This window comes from Crocodylus siamensis, chromosome 4 (assembly GCF_052110815.1).
Source record: "Crocodylus siamensis isolate JL-2025a chromosome 4, ASM5211081v1, whole genome shotgun sequence".
In the NCBI taxonomy this organism is placed as follows: Eukaryota; Metazoa; Chordata; order Crocodylia; family Crocodylidae; genus Crocodylus; species Crocodylus siamensis.
The window spans coordinates 123,974,937-124,000,555 of NC_143398.1; the positions used below are offsets into that span (position 1 = coordinate 123,974,937).

Genomic DNA, 25,619 nt, shown 5'->3' on the forward strand with positions numbered 1-25,619 from the left:
CTTGCAATCAGCATGTACACATGTGCTACTGCACAGTATCTACTGCACAGTTAGTTTACTACTATTATTTACAGGTAGTAGCTAACTGTGCAGTAGACTAATTTACTGTGCAGGAAATGGTGTGCATGTGTAAACTGTGTAGTAAACCATCTCATATAGACACACCCATGAAATAGAAAAATGCCCATTAGAAATTTTATTTTCAGATATGAACATCCAAGTTAGGTCTGTTGTCAGAAGTACCTGAAGAAATAGTGCCTGAATTCTATTCCCAACTCTTCAAGGACTCCTATAAAATTGGAAAAGTCTCCTAATATTCCTATTGTCTTGCCCACACTAATCCAAAAATGGCAACCAAGACACTTATGAATCGTACAGCATTTCAGATCCATGAATGAAAATTATTGTTAATCAACAGATTGCTAAATCCTTCTGTGAGTAAAAGTTGTTATTACTGGGCACCTGTACACCAGATGCCACTGTGCAATAGTAGCAAGCTTCTGTGCAGTAGCTCGTTGCTACTGCGCATTAGCATCTGAAAAAAACAGTGCAGTGATGGTATTGCTCAGTAACGCCAGTTAGTGCGCAGTCATTTAGTACTTGCATAAGCAACTACTAAATGACTGCAAAGTAATAACTGCGCAGCCCACTGCTTGTATAGATGCAGCCGCTGACTGAAACAAAGGGATTCTTAGAGAAAATTAAACCTATGTGCTACCTTTTTTACCGATATTTTGCTCAAAGAATTCAATGCTCGTGAGGAAGATGCTTATAGGATCAAGTGAGGTCTGTTTAAACTTCCAGATGGACATTCAAAATACCTTCATCAGTGTTTTAAATAACCTTTGCCATACTGCACTCTGGATCCACTATTGCAAAATGTAACTCCATTTGTTTTGATTGGAATGTGCATGTGTCCAAACTCTCAGAGACTTTTCACAAAACAATCTGCACACATGAATGGAGTAGCAGAGGTTAGAGGGAACTTTGGTTTCACCAGTAGAGCTACTACTTGATGTTCCACTTGCTATGATATTAAAGATAAAGTATTTTCAGTTTAAATACTATACATAACAATTGGCCATCTACACAAATAGATAGCTATACCTAGCACAGTATGATATATATATATTAGAGGAATCATACTGTGCTAGGTATATCCATCTATTTGTGTATGGTCAGTTATTACCCAAGCTGACAAAAAGTAAATAATATTTTGCACCAGAGGAAGTCACTCTTTTGCTGCAACCTAATATCCCCCAGAGTCCACACTTAAAGTTGGGAGTGGGTATATCCATAGCTGTCCTGCCCAGGCCCCCTCTGAGGCTGTCATCCTTCAGTCAGTCACTTTCTGCCAAGGCAGCTTTCTTCAATGGATTCTTGATGGCAGGTTCCTTTTGTAGGTTTTGTGCAAGAAGAGATCCTATGGCGACCCTTGGCCACTGTTTTCTCCTTGGCTTGTTGGAATAGTTAAATAAATCCAATCTCTTTCAAATACTGAAAAAAACAGGTATTTGGCTAAGATGTGTCCAGAATACTTTCACTGTGAATTATTGTACATTCTGAACCACAGAATAACTAGAATAAAGGAATCGAGTTAACAAGACTTACACGCTTGAGGCCGAAAACCTATGTCAAAGGTAATGATTGAAGACCTCTGATGAAATCTGTGGCTTTAGTGAAGAATATGGACAGAAATGTATGGTAAGAAGCACTTTGGCTGGCTAGGAAGAAGCATAATGTCAGTCCCACATTGATATGTCTTATAGAAGAACTCTACACCAATACAAGTAGCAGTCCTGCTTGACAACAACATTGAGAAGTGGTTTGCAACTTCAGTAGGAATAAACCAAGGTTGTCTTCTCTCATGATGCTTATTTAATTTATAACTGGAACAAATCATATCAGATGCCTTCACTGAAACAGTGTCAGTTGGAGGATGAGAAATCTTTGTTTTGCTGATCACATTGATTTAAGAGCTGGAATTACAAAAGAGCTTAAGAAAATAACAGAAAGGCTGCATAAGGCTACAAAGACATATGGAATGGAAATTAGTGTAGAGAAAAAATAAAGTAGTGGTAAAATCAGCCCAAAGCAGTAATGATTCATCAGTAAAAGTTGGTAGCGAGAGGCTAGAAAAAGAAACACATTTTAAATACCTTGGAGCAACCATCACAGAAGATGCTACATTAGAAAAAGAAGTAAAAGGAAGAATAGCCATTGCCATTGGACAACTAACAAAGTTAAAGAAAATCAGGACTAGCAGCAACATCACAATGAAAACAAAATTCCACTTACTAAATGCTATTGCCATTTCAACAACTCTCTGTGACTGTGAGACCCAGCCACTCATTAAGGCACTGGAAAAGCAAATTGAGGCCTTTGAAATACAGTGCTTCAGAAGACTTCTAGCCATACCCTGCACATAGAAGAAATGAATCTGTGAATGAGAAAATCAGACAAGAAGTTGGCAAATATGAACCTTACTTGAAATCATAAGAAGAAAGATGTATTCTTGGCTTGGACATATAACAAGAAGGCCCAGCACCCTTGCCAACACCATCCTGCAGGGTGCCGCGGGCGGACAAAGAAGAGAAGGAAGATCCAAGATAAGCTGGACCACCAATGTAAAAGACTGGGCGGGATTAAAACTGACTGATTGTACAAGAATTGCATAAAACTAGGAAGAATGGAGGAAAGTTATTGATACATCAAAGATGGTCCAGTGGTTAGTGCAACCTTGGGACTTAGTGACTGATGAACAGAGATGCCTTGATGGGCCATGGTAAGGAATCGCGTGATATAGTGTGCTGTTTGCAGGCTTAGAGCTGGTAGAAAATCTACTTCCAAACCACCACAAATACTTGTGAATTTCTGATTCACAGCACACTAAAAAAATGCACATGCTGGAACATATCATTTACTGTATTTTGAATGTGCAGTCATTGTGCAGCCAAGACCATTGTTGTAAAATATAAAATTATGGCTTAGCAGAATGATGGGGGGGAGTGAACTAAAATATATTTTTCATGTAGTTGGTGAACTTTTGAAGGATTGAAAATACTCCCATGTGGTAGCATAGTGTTGAGCCTACTTGCAAGTGTGTGAACCTTGCTTTGACTTCACATTGCCCTGAGGGAGTAAGATAGTTTAGAACTAGGACTTCAGCCTAGGATAATATTTTTATGCCAAGTGTTCACTGGTTTAGATCAGAGACTTGGAAGTCAGGACCCTTGTATTTATTCACTGTGAAACTTTTTGGCTGGGTTTACTTTTTCTGATCCAAGTTTGTTCATGTGTAGAATGGCTAGAATGATTATCTGCCCATGGGAGACTTCTGAGAATATTGTTGGAAATCACTTTGAAAGGGCTGACTTTTAAAAAAGCCCTTCATTCATGTCCATTTAATTTCATATAGGCTAAGTACAGACAGTCAAAAAATGCAAGGCTGAATCACTTAACTCTTCACACATTAGTTTATGCTGCATAGATTGATCCAATAAGTAAGTGAACAGACATTGACTTTTGATTCCAGAAATGCAGCCACATGCTAGCAGTGGCACAGGCCAGAAGCTGGGGGGTGCTATAGCATGCCTTCCGACTCTGCTGGAGCAGACAGCGTGAGCCAAGGCTAACTTGCCCACCCTTTTGGGAGGTAAGGGGAGGAGTTGCAAGGAAGGTGCAAAGCATCCTAGGATACTGGGGGACTGTAAGTTAATTTGAGTCTGGAGAGGATCTGGGGCAGAAGTTCAATAAATCGATTTACCCTAAACTGATACTTACATCCAGATTTATCTTAAACTGGTTTTGGCCATTTTGAAGGCAGCTAATATGCACTGAAGTTCTGTTGTGTTACAGATTTGAACCAGTTTCCAATCACTTATAGTGATTTCTGTGTAATTTGTGTCCCTAGCCATGTTGTTCTTTTTACTGTGACTCAACATAATAGCCTGTAATGATCATGAATACCAAGCATTTTTTTAATATGGAGCATATATGTATGTAGTGTGGAAATTATGTGGCATATCATTGCTTTTTATATTTAGCAGCTGGTTTAATAAACCAAGGCTATCAGGTAGGCCTAGATACTTGCAAAATGATTGCTTTCTCTGAATCTGTTTGCTAAATTTTATAACCATTCCATTTCCATTGACATAAAAAACATTGCCATGCATGAGATCATTGTCTCTCACACACTGTGAAGCATTGAGAGGCAGACCTTAGCTCTACCAGAATGATTAGCATGAACAAACCCCATTTGAGCACACAAAACAGGTTTTCAGACACACTCACACAATATGCAAGTGCCATTGTGGTGCTTGTGCAAGCAACCCAGGAAGGTATGGGATGCCTAAAGATTAGCACCCAAAATTCCTGATTGGAAGCCACTTAAAAAAAATTTGACTGGTTAAGTTAAAGTGCATATAAAGAAGCTTTATTTTAGCTATCAAAAAGCAATGCAGCTCAGGTAACAGCTTTTATGCCTTTGCTTCTTCATTGTACTTGATATTCCAAATGCTAGTGATCACTATGTATGTCTGTGTATATCTGTCTGTTTGTTTTATTGATTTAACTAAGTTGTAAAGCACTCTGCCATCAGTGTACTATCTGGAACATAATGTAATCTTTAAACAAAAAGTAAACAAAAGCTGAAGCAAGTGCCAAGACTATATGCCCATTCCTTCAGATGAGAAAAAGAGCAAAAACACACAGGGAGAGGTTTTCCCTACTATGTGATATAATACACTTTATTTTAAGTTGAATAAAATGTGGCTTGGAGTTATAAACATAAAATTAAGTAATGGGGAGTCCTGAGTTTTAAGCCTGGGTCTTCAGGCAACTCTGTGTGACTTTGGGCATATCACTTTAACTTGCCTCAGTAGGACAGACGGATATATCAACTGAATAATCAGGAGCTGAAATAGAAACATACGTGGACATGTAGGAGTTAACTTTATATAAGCGTGCTTTGATGCAGATGGGCGTGTAGATGGAAGGAAGGAAGGAAGGTAGGTATGTTGGTCGGTCAAACAAAACTCAACCTATCAGCAGGAGAAAGCTCTAATGACAAGAAGTGAAACAAGCCAGAAGACAGCCAAAGAGGAGTACTTTCTATATACATAGGGAAATAGGTTGCTGAAATAAGAAGACCCTTTCCCCAGTTAGATATAGGTGTAGCCTCAGGTGAGTAAAGAGTAATGAAATTTTAGCTAGCCTCAAGTGATGTGGAGGTCCAATGGGGACCAATAATTGGTTCTCAACCCTAAGGGATTTTCTATACAAGATAAATATTAAACTTTATATGGAGTCAAAACTATTTATTTCACTTATTCTCCTCCACACAGACATTCATCTCCATTCCCACTGCTTTAGTATACAACAAAACTTTCTAAATGTCTGAAGGTTAGCAGTTTAATTTGTTTGGACTGTGAATTTCAAAAAACTGAAATTGTGATTTGTCATAGACCAACTCCCCAATTGACACGGGTGACTGGTGCCTCTGGTGCCTCTTAAGTCGCGGGGGCACATGTCCCTCTCCCCCTGACACCAGTCAGCGAGCCGGGTGGGGGGGGGGGGGTGTCCCTGGCAGCCAATCACACTGACTGCGAGGGTGGGAGCCTCCCTGGCTGATTTCACTCACCAAAAAGCGCACCACTTTTGCTGCCGGCTCTGCTTCCCAGCTGGCACTCACAAGGGGGGGCAGCAGTGCTCCTGCTCTCCCCCCTGCCCATCGCCTAAACAGGGAGCATGCCTAAACAGGAAGTGCACCCCCTATGCATCGCCACTTCGGCAGTCTTTGGTAGGTCATCTAGTCTCTCTGGGTCTCAGGTCTCCATTTCTGCAAAATAAAGGTAATATTTTACCATCCTGTCTCCAGACTGTAAATATTTCAGGGCAGCAATTGTCAATTCTGTGAGCCTGAAAAATGCATAACACATTGGTGCTATTGAAATATAAATCAAAATACATTTTCCAATGAAGAATGTATTGTTGGCAGCTCGTGCAACAGAAAAGGATTCAGGAAGACAATTCTGCTACATGGCAGATAATAATGCCACTTGGCATTACTTAATTCCAGTGCACTAACTGAGGATGGGGAGATCCAGGCCATAAACAAAGACAGCTTCCTCACAAACTGTTTCCCATCTGTAGACCACTGCTTCTGGATGTGGGCCATTCCCATAAGGCCCCACTCAGTGCTCCTTCCGTCATGTAGTTATGTCTCCATAGAAATCCAGGGTCATCATTTCTCCTCTGGAGGTTTTGCCAGTTTCCATTATTAGGTGCTTGGCCCCTACATTTTTCATTTCCCAGTGATTCTGTTGTGTGAATAATAAAAAAAGAAAATGTTTAGAGATAGGTCCCACTGGAATGCTGTGTAGTGACATTACTAAGTTTTCAGCTCAGTACTTCCATCCTTTCCTCACTAGGTGTGCAATGGTAAAACTAGAGATAAAAAATCCAACTGTATTTCCCCCTATGTAGGTTAAAAAAAGGTACAGGTAAACTATTTCATGTCACTACAGAAATTACCAGTATTGCTGTTGTCTGCGTGTTTATTGCTTTACAAAACACAGAAGAAGACTGAATCTTTGTCTCCCTGCCCAACCAGCTTGTCCTGTAAATCAGAGTCAAACATCAGAATTCTGGGGGAAAGGTGGTGTCCATGGTTTAAGTCACATTGTTTCTAGGACAAGCTAAAACAAGTGTCAAGAATTGCTGTGTAGATAGCTACCTGTTGGAACAGGAAAAGCAATGGTTATATATGACTGGAGCACAGAAGTGAAGTCCTTGGCTTTGCCAGAGCCATCCTGTGTGAAATCATGCAACACTACTGTGTTCATGTCAGGGCTCCTGGTTGTCTGGGAAACATGAAGTGTAGCAGCTAACAGTGGGCCTAACAAAGAGTAAACTATAGCAATCAAAGCCTACTTTACATCTGAATGACAGCATCTGCCAGGATGCATCTTATCTGCACTCTCTTAGTATCTTTAGTAGCTTTGCCCTATCTTTTCCGATGCCCCTGAGTAGACAAGCCTTCAGTTCCCCTCAGTATAATATCCTGCCTCCTTACTTCACCTGCATTTTTTGAAGATAAATTCACAAGTCCATGAGGGGAATACAGCATGATGCTAGACACGAGAGATAGGAACATGAAGGAGACATGTTGCAACCCTCCTTAAGTTTCTGCTGACTCAGATGAGCCTGTGAAGAACCGTTTTGACATTCCAGGAAGCAAAAGCTGTTCTTGCTGCTGAATATGTATGAGACTCACAGGGATAGGGAAGGGCTTTGCATGTGTACAGTGTGCTTGAAGGCCATGCTGCAGCAGGAACGCAAGTGGTAGCAGTAATAGGGGCAGGATGAGGCACAGGCCTGGGCCTGGGAGATGCAGATGCAATTCTTGGCTCCAGCTCAGCTACTCTGAGTGACCTTCAGTAGTCTATTCAACCTGTGCCTGAAGACCCATGAAATGGAGCCACTCTTGTCTGTCTCCCAGGGTCTTGCCTGGATGCTTAAGCCCCTGAAGCAGCACAGACAGCCCCTGGATCTTCCAGGTCCAGCTGTGTCCCTCTACCACTTCCCTGCTGGTCTCATTTGTAGAGCACAGGGATGTAGGTTGTAGCCGTGTTGGTTTAAGGACATAAGCAGACAAGGTTCTTTGGGTAAATCTGATAGGTTTTATTAGACCAACTCAAATAGTTGGAAAAATTCTTCTTAGCAAGCTTTCGGGTGTAAATAAATACAGGTTAAGGAAGCATCTGCAGTTGGTGTGAGGACATGGCTTCAAAAACCTGGTGTGGGGTCAACCCAAGAGGAAGGAGAGGCCTGTCTGAGCTGGGAAGGGAAAGTCATGGGGCCGTTTTCTTTCTGTAGGTGACTTAATTGCTAGAAAGTTTACTCAAAAATCATTCCTGCTGAGGGAGCCGGGTGCCCGGTTTCCAGCTGAGACCGTCTAGCACGGGCAGGCGCCGCAAGGCCGGGAGCGGCGGCCCCATCGCCTATCCTGCAAATGACCTCAAAGCGCGGCTGGAAAATTTGGGGGAAGGGACAGCGGGGCGGCACCCTCGAGCCTTTGTCCTTGATAGCGATTGAGGGAGGCGGGGGCGGCGGCGCGCGGTCTTCCAATCACAGCTGTGCGAGGCGCGAAGGAAGGCGAGCCCGGCAGGTCCCGCCCCTTCCTCTGCGGGCTCCGCATCTTCCCTCGCGCCCCAAGCTCCGGACGTCGCCGCCTCGCCGCCAGCTCCTCGCTGCTGCCTAGCCCGCTCCCGCCTGCGCCTCGGCGTCCGCCCGCAGGTTCGTAGCCCGCCGCAGCGGCGCGGGGTGCCGGGCTCCTGGGCCTTCCCCGCCGCACCTCCTGCGGGCCGTGCCGGATCGCCTCTGCCTCCTGCATTGCTGCCCTGGGGATGGGCGGCGGGGAAGCATCTCCCCACCGGGGACGGGGGCTGATGCGCCAGCATTTGGCGGGGTGGGGAAGGGAAATCTCTTTCTCTCGGAAGCGGGGGAAGCAGCCCGCCCCCGGGGATGGTGGAGGATGCAGTGGGAGGGTTGTATTTTAATAGAGAAGTAAGGTTACACCTCAGGAGATGAACTTTCTAGTCCCCCTCCCTGAACAACGCTTGTGTGAGGCCTGTGTTGTCTCGGGGCTGGCCGCAGTCTCATTGCAGAGCTTAGATGGTGCTTGCACTAGATCAGTGGTTCTCACCCTTTTTTGGAGCAGGGCCCATATTGTAAACATGGATGGCCAGTGCCCACCCAGTGCTCCTCACTCCCAACCCATTGTCCCACAGTGTGTGGGGCAAGGGGGGCCCCAAGCAGCCTCTTGCAGGGAGGTAGTGGGAAAAGTCATAGATTCTCCTTTAAAGGAGAAAACCATCTTTAAAGCTTGTTCGCAATCTACTCATATATTGTTGCAGCCCACTTTTGGGTCATGACCCATGCAGGTTGAGAAAAGTTGCTCTCTATGACCCCTGCAGGTCCCTCCTAGCTCAGCTTCTCACCCTCTCCTCCCATTCCCCCTTTGCACCTGGTCTCCAACAAGAAGACCTGGCTTGAAGGTCACCCTTCCCCCCAACCCCAGTAACCCTCCCTGGCAGCAAGCACTTTGCACAGGGACAGGCCAGGAGGACCTGTGGCCACAGGCATTGTTGCAGCCAGCATGTGACTCTCGGCGATGGGGTGGTGCTGTGCATGCGCAGTGGGCATTTCTTTTTGGCAGTAGGAGGCTGTCACGCCCATCTCCTGCCTAGCAGAGTTGGCGCTGCTGCAGGGCTAAGGCAGAAAGCCCAGTTTTAGGAACCACAGGTAAGGCTTTACAGTCTGTGGGGGGGACCTCCAATGTGTAAACCCGGGCTTCTGGGCATAGGCATGAGTAAGCCCCCTGCCGGGTGGAGGAGCAGGTGCATCCTGTGCCCTTGCCATGAGGCCTGGGTATCCCAGCGCAGTGACTGAGCTGCATCCTCAATCCCTTCCTGAGGTTCTGGCTGCACTTCTCCCCACGCCTCTTAGCTTATGCGCTCTCCATCTGAGGGCAGCTAAAGTTCTGGCATCTTCTGGTCAACTGCCTCATGGCTGTGGCCAAGCTTGCCATCTGTCAGACCAGGAAGGAGGTCCTGGCCAGCAGGAACCCAAGCAATTGTGAGGTTGTTTTTCTGTCCCTCCCTGTAAGGTTGTTTTCTAGTCCCTTCTCCACTCAAGTCTCCCCTGCAGAGTTTTGCTGGCTCGTGTCCACAAACTCCTTGGTTTCGGAGGAGGAGCGGGTACTGGCTAGTGTGTTTTGCTTTGTGACCCTACTTTGATCCCCTGTTGCTAACCTTTGACCGTTGCTCCCATCCCTGTTTTCTCATGTTGGTCACTGTAATACTTTTAGTGGCTTCCCCAACTAAGGAAGGCTTATAGTTGTCTTAGTGAGACTAGCCTACTGTTCCCTATTACATAACAAATAGACTTGTCCGTTCTCTACAGTAGCAGTAGCTTCATGGTCTGCCCTGTTGCCACTTTCTCAGCTATCTCCTTAATGTATGTAGAAAACACTCCGTAGTTTCCATTCATGCAGGAGAAATGTGGAGCCTGCTTTCAAGAGCCTATATGAAAACCAAGGAACATATATTTCTCTTCTCCTCCCCCCCCAATTCCTATTAAGATTAGTTAATTCCAGAATTAAACTTGCCCATGTAACTTTAATTTGGCTCCCTTGTGCCAGTTTATAAGTTGTCATGTGCATCTTTCAAATTTATTCAACAAATGAAATGGGATGTGGCCATGTCATTTCTGGAAGAAAAATCCTCTCTTGCTTTTTTGCCCCACCTGATAGCCCAGTATGCATTAGGAAATTCTTTCTTGACCAGTGCACTCTGCAAAATCTGTAGACAGAAAAATGAAGTGGCAGTTCCTGATGTAGGTGGATTAGTATTCTGTCCTTGCTGTGCCTGTGATTCATGAGATGTATGTGCTGCTGCAGCACATGTGTTTGAAGGTGGCATTTAGTTTGAGGTTCCTGAAACTTTGTGCAGTTGAAATCTGACTTGCTCCTGTGGGCTGTTACATATTAATACACAGAGATCATTATCCAGGTGCTCTGTCTCTCTGTTAAATCCCCTCTGAAGGGAGTTAATCTCACCTAATATATCTTGGAGAATCAGGGCAGTGTTTGCAAATGGCCGTCTACATGCAGCTCAATTGAATATATGGTGTGCCTAAAGTTAAGTGAGAGGTTGATGCAACATAACTTTGAATGTTTTACTGTTTTGAAAGAAAGAACTCGGTGGGGAAATGGGCTCAGTGGTACGATGGAGTACCATCAGGGTGGAATATCTGAAACGAAGTAAAAGTAACTGCCAAAATTAGCTCAATTACAGTACAGATTATTAGACGCATATTGTTTATAATACTCATTATGGTGCTGACTTGCACTATTTATGTAGGGCAAAGAGGGGCATGGAGATTCACCATAACAACTTAACTAAATTATCATGTTTTTCATGCTTTCCATCTGGGTGGTTTGAAAGAATTTACAATAATAAATATCCTCAACACACCTCAAAAGTTACCTCTACCCTGTCACAGTTCAACAGCTCAAATACAACAGTGACTGCAGAGAGTGAAAACATTCTGGTCAATTGAGATTTTTAAACTTGATTTGAAGGGATTTGGTGGGTAAGCTGTATCTGTTCAGGTAGAAGTAGGCAATACCAACAACAGAGTTCCAACATATGTGCAGTGCTGCAGGCACTGCTGTATTCAGTAACTTGGAGATTCATATCTGTGTATGACACTTAAATCTTGAAGGCTACTTTTTAACATTGAGAGCAATGTGATTCAGTTTAATCGTGTTTCTTTTTCTTGCAGAATACAATGGCTACTCTAAAGGAGAAACTGATCACACAAATAGCATCGGAAAGCACCATCCCTAACAATAAGGTCACTGTTGTCGGGGTTGGCCAAGTTGGTATGGCTTGTGCTATCAGCATTCTTGGAAAGGTACAGCATGAAAATGATGCAGTGCTAAAAAAAAAAAAATAGCAGTCTTAATGTATTGAAAAGTTGGGTTGCCTTTGTTTGAAAATGAGGTGACTATTAAATTAATTACATTAATCAATTATATTCCTTCAGCTTGGCTAGGTGACCCCTCTGTTTCATAAGAGACTAATCTTGCTGAACTTATTTCCAGTTTCTCTCCTCTGGCTCCTACAATGGCCCGTTCAATAAAAAGTTTACTTGTCTTTATCCGGAGGTGAATACTTGACTCCACTGTTCAGGCAGGTAATTAAGGACTTGTGAACAATAGGGGCTGTAGTCCTTGCCTGAATCTTCTGCCACTGATTCTTTCATCAGGCTGTTCCTTTGGGAATAAGTTCAGAATTAACTTCACTGATGGGCTGTCATACTAGGTATACAAGACAGGTCAGAGATCACTGTGAAATGCAGAGTAGAAAACAAAATGATGTATAGTCTTATTTACTACTTTCTTAATTCATGTGAGGCCTGATCTGCAGCCCCCTGAAGTTGGTGAAAAGACTCCCTTTTGATTTAAGTAGGTGTTAACATGAGCTTATATTACCTGGTTGTATAGCACTCGTATCTGTCAAAGCCTTGCGTGCAAGTGTTGAAGAAACTAAAAATTCGGAGCCAGACCATTTCATGAACCTGGTTTTATGTTGCCTTTGCTTAACCAGGTATTTTTGAAGCCTCAAGTTTCTGCCTGTTAAAGGACTAGTTTCAAGCAATCTGAGAACCTTAAGATTGACTAGTTTTAGCAAAACGAGCAAAAGTTCATTATTTAAAAAAAAATCAATTAGAGGTGCAGGTTAGATCTCTAAAGGCATTCAGACTCTTAAAGATACAGACAGGTATTTAGTAGGACTTAAACACACAGATATCCAACTCCTACTGATTTCAATTAAAGTAACACTAGGCCCTTACCTTCACCCTTATGCATCTAAATCCCTTTAAAACCTGGTCCAAATGAAACCTATAGACAATCCCCTATATAGAACAGCTTGCAGATTTAGTAGTAAGTGCAGTGACTTTTGTCCTAAACCTCTGCTTAAAGTGACACTACTCAGGTGGCCTTTTAAAGAAGTGTATTCTTTCTGTTCCATTTGTCTTAAAATTATACATTCTCATGTGTGTAGTTTAAAAAAACCCCAAAAACAAAAAACCCAAAAAACTTTCCTTCTCTGATATTTGTGAATCTCTTCAGTCTTCATCAAAGAGCTCTCCTGTGTCTGTTTCTCTCCCAAAGACGTGAGGAAGGGTATTGTGGTACCCAAAATTGTCTATGTCCCTTCCAACTATGACAGTTGGGCCACTAAAATATCGCTCACAAAAATCTTTGCCTTCTGCAAGGAATAACCTTGGTGGACTCTGCAAGGGAAACCCTAGAACTTGCATGGAGAAGTTATAAAACAGAAAATAAACTTTTTTACATGTAAAAGAAATATCTTTAGATAATAAACTGTTCATAATGATACCTGTAAAATTGATACAGTAGGAATCTATTTGATGTGACTGTTAAACCCATTATTAAATAGGGACTTAAAATCATAAAAATTTTTGAAGGATATTTGCCTTCAGAACTTCAGGCACATGCGTCCAGTTAAAATCAATGGGTGTTACAAACATAGGACTAGCAAGGGGTCATTGAATTCAGTTCCCCACATTTGTAGGTAATTCTTACGAGGAATCCCTCAAATTCATGTACAACTACAAAGCACTAGCCCTAAAATACCAAGAACATCTGAAAACATGCTACGAAGTTGAGGCCACCATCTTTACCCTGGCACTGCACTGATGAAGGAAAGCAAAACCTCTTGCAGTCTGACCTAGGGAAAAATGTCTTCCTGACTTAATTTTCAGTGATTGGAATGACTTTCAGCAGCACAGCAAGGCCCGATAGCCAGGATCCTTTTCAAAATACCAGCAGGAGCATTAGTGTACCTCAGTCAAAAACCTCCATCCTTAGGTATGGACATCATCCCGATGCCTTGGAGAAAGGTAGGAGGGGTGGGAAATAAAACAATAGAATTCACGAGGGGAAAATTACTCCTTGGTCCCAAATGGTAACCTGTGAAGCTTTAGATTAGCATTTGCCTTGCACGCTTCTAGCATTATGTCCCAAGCTGGGGACCAAAAATACCATGATTCGCCAACATTGGTTGTAGAGCCAGTATTTCCCATCCTATCAAACCATGCCTTCCTTCCACAGACCCATCCAGTTCAGTCTTGAAGTGATTCAGGTTCTTAGCCCCTTCCACTTTGCTTGAGAGACCATTCCAAAACTGTATTCCTGATGATTACAAATCTTACCTTAATTTCTGATACAAGCTTCTCTGTAGCCAGCCCACTTTACCTTTTGCTGATGGTATAGTTTAAAAAGGCTGCCTCCTAATATTCACCTCTATAACCTGTGGTAGAAATTGGCCCTTAATATTTTCTTTCATGGGGCTTTTACTTTGTCAATTGCATAAATATCATTGCTTCATTGAGATGGATTACCTCTAGCATCTCATCTCAGACTTCATATTTTTGCTTTAAGTCTGCTGGCTGCAATTTAACATGTATTTGTACTAAAGTATTTTTGGGTGTTTAGTCATCATAAGTATGCCTTGCTCTACAGACTCTTAGATTTTGACCCAACAAAATGCTGGCTGGCGTTTCAGTTAGACTTTAGAATGAAACTTGTGCTTACTCAGATTTCCAAAGATCTATTAAAATCAAATGCACTTGCAATTCGCATTTTAACTGTCAAATTTGCCACAAGCTGTGGCATTACTAAAGTTCAGTTTAATTTTAAAGGTAAAGGATCATGTGGGAACAAAATATTTTGATGGGATGGTTTTAATTTCCCTTTCCATTTATTAAAAAGAAATCATTGAGATTTTTGTACCAGTGTAGAAGTGGTAAGTACTTTTTGTCACAGCTTTAAAATGAGCTGGTTTTAGTAGCTATGTGCACATTTTAAGCTCTGTATGAGCCTCATCCTGTGGAACTTTATTCATGTGACTGTTGCCAGGGAACCAGATATTTCTCTGGGCAAAATATCTTTCAGTATAAATCCCTCCAAGTTATTGGCCCTGGTCCAAATAAACATTCTCTGACTTTAATGAGTATTTGGCTCCTGATTTCACTGATCTGATTAGATGAATAAGGGATGCAACAGCAGGGCCCTGAGACCTTCATGCATTATATATGTTTAAACACTTTCCATTCTCAAAGAACTTTACATATGCTAACAATGCCTACTTGTGACACAGGGAAGTACTGCTAGTTTTATAGCTGAGTAAACAAAGAACAATGCTTGTGCAAGGTTACAACTTTCAAAAGGCATTTAGTAGCATAGATGCCAATCCTCAAAAGAGATTTAAATATTTAGAAGGTTATTTAAAAAAAAAAAATACTATTTTAAAAAAAAAAAGTGCCGCCTTGTGTTCCTATGATTTGTTGACATACATTGATGGCAAGCTATGCAAATGCTATCTCTTAGATAAGCAGATTCAAGACTTAAATGTCATACTTTAGAGAAGGAATGGAAAGTGTTCCTCTGTCCCCTTAAGTAATCTTGGGACATTTGATGAGTAGGAAAATATTGTGTTTATCTCCTACCTTTTCATGTGCAGGCAACAAGTAATTGAATTCAGTTTAACGGTCTGTCTTTGTGTTTGAATATTTCTGGTGGGGGAAAAATTGGGAAATAGACCCACTATTTTTTTTTACTCTCTAATTAGACTATTTGGTAAAAACTCAACTGCTTCAAACTTTAGTAAGTCTTTTGATTTAAAAGTTAATTTGAAATGGCTGTTTGCAAGCCAATGTTACATTGTAGATCTGGAGCAAATACATGAAAGGAATGAACTTTCTTGCCTGGATGTTGAGGAAATGTAACTATTGTGACTAGAAAAGAGATGCGAGTTTGTTTTGAGTTAATTAACTACATAGAGAATTGTTTTTATGGTAAACAAGATAGCATGGACCGAGTAAGGAATGGAACATGTGGAATGAATAGCAAACTTTTACTGTTGGTATGTGTCATTGTATTTTGGTTCTAACATGTATTTCCATGGTCAACTTTTGGACAGTATCATATCCCTATTTTTACTTTAGAAATTCAAAAAAAAGGATTTTCCTACTGTGTGACATTTGATATATTGTGTAAGTGGGTGGGATACTTAAACTTGATAATGAGTAGTGGTTCCCTGTATAACTTCAGTTTTTTTGTCATTAGAGTCTTTGTGATGAGCTTGCTTTAATTGATGTTTTGGAAGATAAGCTAAAGGGTGAAATGATGGATCTTCAACATGGGAGTTTGTTTCTTCAGACTCATAAGATTGTGGCAGACAAAGGTAAATTCAGATCTTCTTTCTCAAATACAACTATGCTGTGAATATACTTTGTTGTTGAAATCTATGCAGGGCCTCCCACTGTGACACCAAATCAGGGCTTGATGCTTTAAAATTTAAGGGTGAAGTTAGGAATTGAGGGAGTGAATTGGTAACATCGTTAGATGAACCATCAAAGTTTGTCTAGACTGGGAACTGTTTTGGATGTTAAAAGATCTTAATCTCACGGCTCTCATGGTTTTAATTACCCTTAGTTGGTAGGTGACTTCTTTGAGAATAATGAAACTGAGTATTAATGAAACTTCAGGATTCACTTTGAGATAAAGAGTGTTATTCCTGTTTTGTACACAAGGAAGCTCAGATGCAGAGCTAAGTCACTCGGCTAACATTACAGATTGAGTCATTGGCAGTGTTAAGAACAACATCCTGAATTCACTTCTGTTCTTACCAGTAAACACCATTTCCTGAGAAACTGTCAGGCAGGGCAAGATGCCACCTTAGAGACTAAATCAGTCAGCAAGGTACAAACTTCCTTAAGCGACAGTCTACTTTGTCAGATGCCCCTATTGCTATTGAACATGTTCCCTTTTTTACTTCAGTTTTTATGTACCTGTAGAGCTAATGGAACAGTCTATTTACATTTTGCTGTTGACATTAAGTTTATTCATCTGTGTTCTGTTTCAAATATGTATCTTCCCCCCCCACACACACTCTTTTTATTCTTTATTTATTTTGTTAGATTATGCTGTCACAGCTAATTCCAAGATTGTGGTGGTGACTGCTGGAGTTCGTCAGCAAGAAGGGGAGAGTCGCCTTAACTTAGTCCAGAGGAACGTGAATGTCTTCAAATTTATTATTCCTCAGATCATGAAGTACAGTCCAGATTGCACCATTCTTGTGGTTTCCAACCCAGGTAAAAAGGCTTATTTTTAAAAAGTAAGCATTTTTCGCTTCTTGAGAACTGGACTTTTATTTGATGAAGCTTCCTGAAAAGAAGTTCAGTCTAACTACCTGAACTGGAAGAATATAAACAGTCATGTGTTTAGAGTACTATGGTGGTTCTAACTAAACTAGTGGTGAAATAAAGTGTGATTTAAATTTACTCTAGTTTAGTGTCACTAAGGACTCTGACCTGTGGTTAAGAACCCTGCCTAACATGGTTTGGAGCTATGTATATGTTGGCTTTAAAAACAGCTACTGGTTCAACCAGTCTGGCTTAGAACCCCATGGGTGTGAAAAACTAAACAATGCATTCTAGTGATTGTCTTTGTTTGTAGCACATGAGCCATTAAGTATACAGGTACAAAGATATGTCTATTAATCGGAGTGAGGAAGCCAGTTTAAGAATGTACAGTACAATTGCTAATAAAAACAATGCTGACATAAATTTTACCTTTTGAGATTTATTTTCAGAAAAATATTTCAGTAATGAGATTTGTTTACTCATAAGCGTTGTTGTTGCTGGCTCACTGGGTGAAACCCAAGTCGTTTAATATAGAACAATGCATCAAATTCTTATATCAAATTAGATCTCATATCAGTGGACATATCTGCACATGCACAGTAATGTGCATTAAAGCATAACAAAGTCCTCTTTAGCAAATGCACATGAAAATAGGCTGCCTGCGCATTTTTTTTTTTTTCCCTAGTAGTTCAGTGGAGGTACTAGATTTAATGCACATTAAAGAACATGTAGACACTCCCAGTGGTGTTGCATTCAAATGTTAATGTTTACAAAAGCAAGAGCTGAGAGAGTGTTTTCTCCGTATTTATAGTTCCTACTTTTCTGTGGAAAGAGAGTCGGGGTGCATGGCTCACATAAGTCAATGTGTGAATCTGTGTAGACTCTTTGGTTCTAGCAGGAATCCACTGGTCTTGGGCCTTCTGGGAAGCCCTGGCTGATCAGAACATAAGCCATCACTAATGCATCCCCAGCTTTCAGGAGCTGAATTAACAAATTGGGTAGTTTGTACTGGAAAAAAATAGTCGACCTTTTGACTTGCAGTCGCTTGGGCCTGTAGGTAGTTTTTTTCATTAATATTGCCAACCTTTCATCGTGTCAAAGCACATAAGTTATTGTATGCCATGATAAGGAGGTACATTTAAGCAGGACTATTCCAACAAGAAGTTTTGATGTCTGTGCAAGACTTATTCAGCCACACATTTTTCTAATGCCCAAATCTCTGTCCATTTTAATTCAGTCACATTTTAAGTGATAGTCTCAAGAAAAAGTTAACCACACATGGGCATCTTCCTGAAGGCAGGTATTCCAAAAATTCTACAAGTTAGATGAGCACTCCTGTCCTCTACTTTGTTTAGGATCTGATTCTAGTGACTCCATCTGCACCTTCAGCTCCTTTAGCTTATAAGTATCTACCCTGCCACATGTACTAAAGCTGCTGTATGATATGTGTGCATTTTGTGGAAGAAATCAGTTTTGGTCACTGCTTTTGTTGTCATTCTTAGTGGATATATTGACATATGTCACATGGAAGCTAAGTGGACTGCCCAAGCACCGTGTGATTGGAAGTGGTTGCAATTTGGATTCAGCCAGATTTCGCTACCTGATATCCGAAAAGCTTGGCATCCACCCCAGCAGCTGCCATGGCTGGATCTTGGGAGAACATGGAGATTCTAGTGGTAAGGAACACTTCTGAAACATGTCCCCTGATTTGTGAAAGTCTGTAGTTGACATTTTCAAGACGGCTAAAGGATTTGGCTACCCGTCCTCCTTTTTAAAATAATGCAGGTTTTATAGTTAAAGCCTTCACTATAATAATGGAGGAAGCATAATGGTCACTGAAATTTTTGTCCTCTTTCTCAATATATTACAGTGGCTGTTTGGAGCGGAGTTAATGTGGCGGGGGTTTCCCTCCAGGAGTTGAATCCTGCTATGGGTACTGACCGTGATAGTGAGAACTGGAAAGAAGTCCACAAGCAGGTGGTTGAAAGGTATAGTGAATTGAGGAGAGAGGTGGAATGTTACCCACTTTTAACAGCATGTGCATCCTCAGGCATACTCTCCCTCTCTTTCTTCCCTTAATTTGTGCTATATCTTGAATACACATTCATTTATATGATTTTTATTTGTAAAATTAGGACTGAGCTAAATGCAAAGCAGTACTAGCATATGTATATTTGTTTAGCATGCAGCCTCAATGTGAAGTGGTAAGTAGGCACACTCCATTTACAGAGCCACAGTCAGCACATGCTTGTCTCCATGAGTTGTCCATACACGGACGGTTCCCATTGATGGGGAATTACTGGAGGTGGGCAACAGCAGACGGGCAGCATGAACCTATGAACAGAATGCGGGAATTGAAGTTATGAATCATGTTCTGTTCCTGGCTCTGTCATTTCTCAACTTTAGAAAGGAAGTCATTACCCACTCTCTGTATCACTTAAGGTTATGTTGCCTTGCAGCTGCCTTTTATTTGGAATACATCTTGAAACCACCTAATTGTGTGTTCTGCAACTTTCTCTTAGTGCCTATGAAGTGATCAAACTTAAAGGATACACTAACTGGGCCATTGGCCTTAGTGTTGCTGATCTACTTGAAACCATGATGAAAAACTTGTGCAGGGTTCATCCAGTGTCAACAATGGTAAAGGTAAGGGATAATACTTAGTCAGCTGCCCCAATTTATTGTGGCAGGTTTATGTATGCAAGTCTGCTGGATCTGCCAAATATTTGAGGAAACCTTGTAAAATGATGCTACTCTAAACTTAAACGCCAGCAGGAACATTGTACATGGATGCAGGAACATTGTACGTGGCTCATAGAAATCCAGAAGTTGAATTATCTTGCCTCCCCCAAAGGAATTGTGAAGCGAGTATTTTTCTTGTACCCAATGTGGCGTTCCATTTGGTGTTAAATTCCCCTTTGGTAGGGTGCTGCTGAACACAACGTCCACAACATCCATTACTGTCACAAACAAGGAAGACTCGTGCAAAGGGCAGAGAACTTGAACTTCCACCTCTGACCCATAAGATCATTTCTTACTGAGTTGTTAGGGAGAGGAGCACAATCAGCATCTCTGGTCACTGGCCTGGCCCTCCTGGGATGGCTGTACACATTTCTAGGCCACTCTGTCACTACAGTGTACCAAAACCTTGAATCTGAGGCTTTTGTAAGCCACTTGCCATGCACATATAAAATGGTTGAGATTTTCAAAGTTAGTCTTGGGGAATGCCAACTATGTTACTATAAGTGCTTGCTGCAGCCTTAAAGGCAGTTGTTACTTTCAGTCACACTGGTATCAGCTCTAAAGTCTGAGTTTTTTATATTGGGTTCACAACTGTATTAAGCAGTGATTCTCAAGCAGAGTGATTACAAGACCCTTTCAAGGGTTCTACAGGGTGCCATGCAGTTAGCACGGTTAGGTGTAAAAACATAATTCGCAGACTAAACCCAGGGGGTGCATCCCAGTGAGCATGCACATGCATTTCTCTGGGGACAAATAGCAGCATTACATACTTATGCTGCTGCTACTTGTCTCCTGGGAACACCACTGCACACATGCTCTGGCACATGACAAACTGCCCCCAGTGCAGTAGGGGAGGCTGCTAGTCCTAGCAGCCTTCCAGGGATGCAGCAATGACGATCTGGGTGTGTGGAGCCTGCCCAGCATCCAGAGTAAAGCTCTGGCTAGCCAGGTTCTAGTTTCGGGTAGCACATGCACTACCATTTTTTTATTTATATTATTTTAAAGCTGGGGGGCGGGGGGGGGAGGTGTTTTTTTGGGTTTTTTTTTTTTTTCAATACCAGGGTTTTCCTTTTCATGTGTACCATGTGCATTTTGCAGTGCCTCCAAAGGCATTTGAGGTGCTGCAGAGTACATGTTCACCTGTTCATCTGAATGTGCCCAGAGATTTCAAAGAGGAATTTATACTGTCATAAGTAGCAAAGATCACAACAGGTCAGAAGGAGTTTTGCAACAGAACAATTGTTTTTTAAACAAGTGAAAACTAAGAGCTGGCATATTCTGAGGTGTGCCTTGTCTAAAAAGTTGGGAACCACTAGCATAAAGAAACAATCTCATGCTTCTTCCAGTTTCATCTCTTTCCTATTTGTTTGTGGCAGGGCATGTACGGCATTGAGAATGAAGTCTTCTTGAGCCTCCCTTGTGTGTTAAGTGCCTCTGGACTTGCAAGTGTGATCAACCAAAAGCTGAAGGATGATGAGGTGGCTCAACTGAGGCGCAGTGCAGATACGCTGTGGAGCATCCAGAAAGATCTCAAAGATCTGTAACCTGAATGCTAACTTCCAGCAATAGAAAAAGTGTATTTTGTGTGAGCATTTGGGCCCTCTAGTTATCCATCTCTGTGGCTAATGTTTTATTGCTCTACCTAAAATGAAATGAGCTTTTGTCCACAGCAACTAACCCTATGCTTATTTGTAATGCTCAGAACTTATGAACAAATAAACTTTCAGGTGTGCTTCACTTGCCTTAAGAGTTCTTCCTCCCCCCTTTCCATCTGTCTACAGTCTCCAGTGTTTATTTATCATGTAGTACACATAATATTTTTTTAGATACTTTGTAGAAACTATTTTCTTATCTAGTACTAAGAGATTCCATTCCATTCCATTCATACAGAAAAATTTGGTTAACATGCACAGTTATCCAGGGTCTTCCATCCAAGCACTGAATAAGGGGAAGTCATTCCCCCACATCCTTTTTAACAAGGGAACTTCTCTATCTGTCACTTCAAAAAGAAAACTAAAATGAGGTCTAGATTTTTCTATTCAAGTCGAGATCAGTTCCCAAAAGGGACACTGAGCTCAGCTTATTTTTTAGCCAAAATGTTAAGATCTTGCAGACCACTTGGTTATAAAAAAAAAAAAAAAAATACTTGTTTCTAATTAGAAAGCTAGGGATTGCTGGCTTTTTAATGGTAAATCTTAAAGTAAAATCACGTAATTCTGATTACTAATCTTGCTTTTTTTTTTTCTTAAATTCTAGTTCTATTTTTGTGAGCTTTTTAGTGATCTCTATCTTTTGAGAGCACCTAAAACTAGAACATAGTGTTTTATCCTCTGTGAAAAACCCTTTAAAAAACAATATACGTTGTAAAGCAGGGACTGCCAACCCGGGGTATGCGTATCATCCAGGCATGGGCAACTGATGCGTCCTGATCTTGTGGGGGCACCAGCGGCTGATTGCTGACTCGGGGGAGGAGGGGGCAACCCAGGGTCCTGGCCATTGCTGGCTTGGGGCAGGGGGTGGTAAAGGCCTATCTCGGGAGGTATGTAACCTCCCACCCCATGCCTTCCCTATGTGTTGCCTATGCCCCCAGGGGTACTTAGGTCTTCGAAGGTATACGTGGGCAGGCAGGGATGGAGTATGGTCTGGGGCACAGTGACAGTGTCTCCCTCAGTATATTTGCTGGGTGCACTGGGCGCTGCTGGCCCCACAGCACATCACAGTGCCTCCCTGACCCCACCCCAGCTTGCTCCTGATTTGGTCGCTGCTCTGCCAATAGCTGGTAGCAGTAGCAGCCACCACATGTGAATTCTCCCCCACCATTCACCCCCCAAATATATATGTATATGTAGAGAGGTACAGGAGCTGAAAGTGAGTTGGAAGAGGTACTCTTGTTAAAAAAAGATTGAAAACCCCTGATTTAGAGGACTACTCAATAGAAATAACAACTCGGGTACTTTGGCTTGTGAATGGACAGTGGGAAACAACACCTCCCAGAGGACAATCTCTTGAAAAACTACCTCGGAGAATGTGAGTCATTAGCACAGGGCTGTTTGGTGCCTTGGTTTTGCTTGTGCTATTTTCTCCTTTCCCACAGTAGGGACTGAATAAAACAAAACATCTTTTCCAGATCAGTATTTTGTGAATGTTTTGGACACTTGATCATGCTTCAATGTGTCTTGTAGGTTTAGACCTGAGAGAGGTTCAGCTCTACTTTTCAGAAACCATAAAGGTGCAAACTAGCCCCTGTTCTGTAATTAAGGAAAATGGCTCATAATTATTTTTTTCTATATGATGAGAAATAAATTCAGCTAGAATGTATCTTTCAAACAACCTGCCCTTTCTACCATTGCTCATAAAAATAAACAACTAAAAATCATGTGAGCTTATCCATTAAGCAAAAGCAAATTTAGTTTGCTAGCATTTGCTTCTGTACACCTCAGACAATTGAAACAGAAGAATTTATTCTGTACATGCACATGTGCTTTGCAAAGCGGAGTGTGTGGCTTTGTTAAACTGTAGCAGGCTACTGGCTCATCAAGCTCTTAGGGTTGTGTTTCTAGTGGTTGTTGCTACCTGACGATTCATGGGAAAACACTGCCTCTCTCCCTCAGAGCAGGTGGCCCACTCCAAAATGTCATATATGGATTGGGTTTTTGGTTGCAGCTGTGCTGGTCTAAGGACATAGGCAGGCAAGGTTCTTTGAGTAGATGTGATAGGAAGGAAGCGGGGTTGGTTGCAAAGAACACTGCAGAAAATCATCTTCTGCCCAGACACAAATGTCAGACTTTCTAGTGCTATGTAACTTGGCTTGAGAAAGGCCCAAAGCACAAAGTTCAGAGCTAAAGTTTAAGGGGATTTTGATTTCTGTATAATCTCTGCTCATTTATGCATGGCTGCCACAAAAATTAATGCTCGTGTTACTGGTTCCTGTCTTGCTTCAACTGTGATAGTACTTTGTGAGCACTGAGTGTTTCACTGTGCTTTAAAGGCCGAGGTTTTCTGCAGTGGGCTTGGTGTACAGTAGTAATTAAAATCCATTATGTGCTCCTTCAGGCAGGCGGTTTTATAGAGGGAGCAACTATGGGAAGAACAGGGATCCTACTGAGTTTGAGGGGCAGAATTCAGATCCCAAGCAGGCTTTCAAATGGAGTTCAGTGTTCAGGTTTGGGGTTTGGTCTGGCATCTTAGCATAATAATAGGCCATTTTGGTAGTTCTGAATTCAGACCCTGCTGTACTTTTTTTTGTTAAGGAGCACAAATTTGCATCTATTTAGAACTTTTTTTTAAGCACCCAGATCTCATCACTTGGATAAAAGCCAAACTCATTTGCAAATGAGAAAAAAAAGCAAGGTTGAAAAAAGAATTGTGGAGGCTGCTTTCAAAAAGCACAACAGCAGAGTGTCTAAATGGAAGACTTTTGCTTTGATGGATTATTTTTGCCTCCCTTTGTCATCCCCTTTCAGCTTTGAATACCCCAGCCAGTTCAAGCAACAAGAATTTATTCTTTGCAATGGCCTATATAATAGTGAGAAATAGGGCTGTGGGGAGCTGCTTTTATCACGTTTTGGGATATGTTGGTGGTTTCCAGTGTCTAAAAAGCAGTCAGCTGGAATGTAGGATGGCTTGAGTTATCTGCTCTTTGTAGATATTATTAGCAATCTTATTCTGTGCAAATTTGACTAGCTAACTATGAGCTGAATCTTACTTTCTCAGGTGTTTACTACTAGCTAATTATGCACTGCACCTTCCCTGCTATGCTGTCATTTGTATTGTTTTCTGTTGTACTTAGATTTTCAAATGAATGTAGATATCTCGTTCTCCTGATTTCAGTGAGAGTTAGATGCTTCAGTACATTTAAATACTTGGCCCTAAGTCAATTGTCCTAGGTCCTAGGAACATAGAACACATAAGACAATATGCTCATTGCTCTCTAGGTCAACAGTGTGAATCCACCTCCACTTAGGCCAAAAGTAGTTATCTGGCCACATAAAATAATTTCATGGCCTTTGGCATGTGAACAAAGGACATGTGAACAAAGGAAACAACACAAAAGCTATTATTAAAACTGGCCCCAAGGGGCATCATTGTTGATGATACCAGTTGAGTGATTAAAGGCAGAGTAGTGTGTGGGGAATAAACTAACTTCTCATCTCTGCAGTCAGGGCTGAATCATATTAGTGGAGTAGTTGGGGAAGCTAGGGCAATTACAGGTAGTGCTGTTTTTAGTGGCTAGAGAGACAACTTCATTGTGCAAAAATGCTTTTCATTAGCATTAAACTCATCTTTGCCCTCTAAAAACAAAACAAAACAGTATTCCACAATTTTGATGGCCTCATTACTCTGCTGACAACCTTGAAATTCAGTATAAAAAAGGAAGTAATTGGTTCATTAGCACACACCTGAGGAAGCTTGTGCTTATATATAGCAAGAGCTTTCCTGGGCTGAATCTTACTTTTTCAGGTGTATACTACTGAATCATCAGATGTGTGTGTACACACACACACACACACACACACACACACTCTCTCTCTCTCTCTCTCTCTCTCTCTCTCTCTGGTTAGTTTATAAGGTGCAAATCTACCCTGCCTTCTAATTGGTTCAATGAAACAACGTATAGCCAATCAGACATAAAACTAACTGCTCGGGGGGTAAAATATAACATTAGCTTACGAGGACTTTGGGGAGAGATTCCCATGAAGTAGCTTTAGATAAAGATTGCATTGCATGAACATAGCAAAAATGTTGCTGCTTTTTTGTGAAATGTACTCTCATTTTCCCATGATCTTGGTTCCTCTTTTCAAATGCAAGCTATAAACTTCCTGAGATGATACTTCATCATGGAATCATTGTACCTGTGCCTAGAAGTGGTTGCTATCAGTGGGAGTTGGGGGCAATCTGCACCCAGAAGGAAGGCAGTTTGCATGGAAATCACTATTGGAAAAAACGGTCCTCAAGACCATCTCCTGCTACCAATGCTAGATTGTTTCTTCTAATATATTATTTTTTCCTTTGTCTAGTTCAGCTTTAAAAGACATTCAATAGGGCCTTCATTGCTTTGTTCTCTTTTTTAAACC

General features: G+C 41.6%; 1 protein-coding gene and 1 pseudogene across 1 annotated transcript; one reads left to right on the plus strand and one right to left on the minus strand.

The window, feature by feature from the left end:
• Nucleotides 1–8,000, minus strand: part of LOC149866434 (uncharacterized) — a 45,236-nt pseudogene extending 37,236 nt beyond the window's left edge.
• Nucleotides 8,001–8,139: 139 nt separating this feature from the next.
• LDHB (lactate dehydrogenase B) lies at nt 8,140–21,282 on the plus strand. Its single transcript, XM_090043646.1, has 8 exons — nt 8,140–8,298; nt 11,350–11,481; nt 15,725–15,842; nt 16,579–16,752; nt 18,306–18,479; nt 18,674–18,791; nt 19,326–19,449; nt 20,922–21,282. The coding sequence occupies exons 2-8, from the start codon at nt 11,356–11,358 to the stop codon at nt 21,087–21,089; spliced, it is 1,002 nt and encodes a 333-aa protein (XP_089899772.1). The 5' UTR covers nt 8,140–8,298; nt 11,350–11,355; the 3' UTR covers nt 21,090–21,282.
• The last annotated feature ends 4,337 nt before the right edge of the window (nt 21,283–25,619 follow it).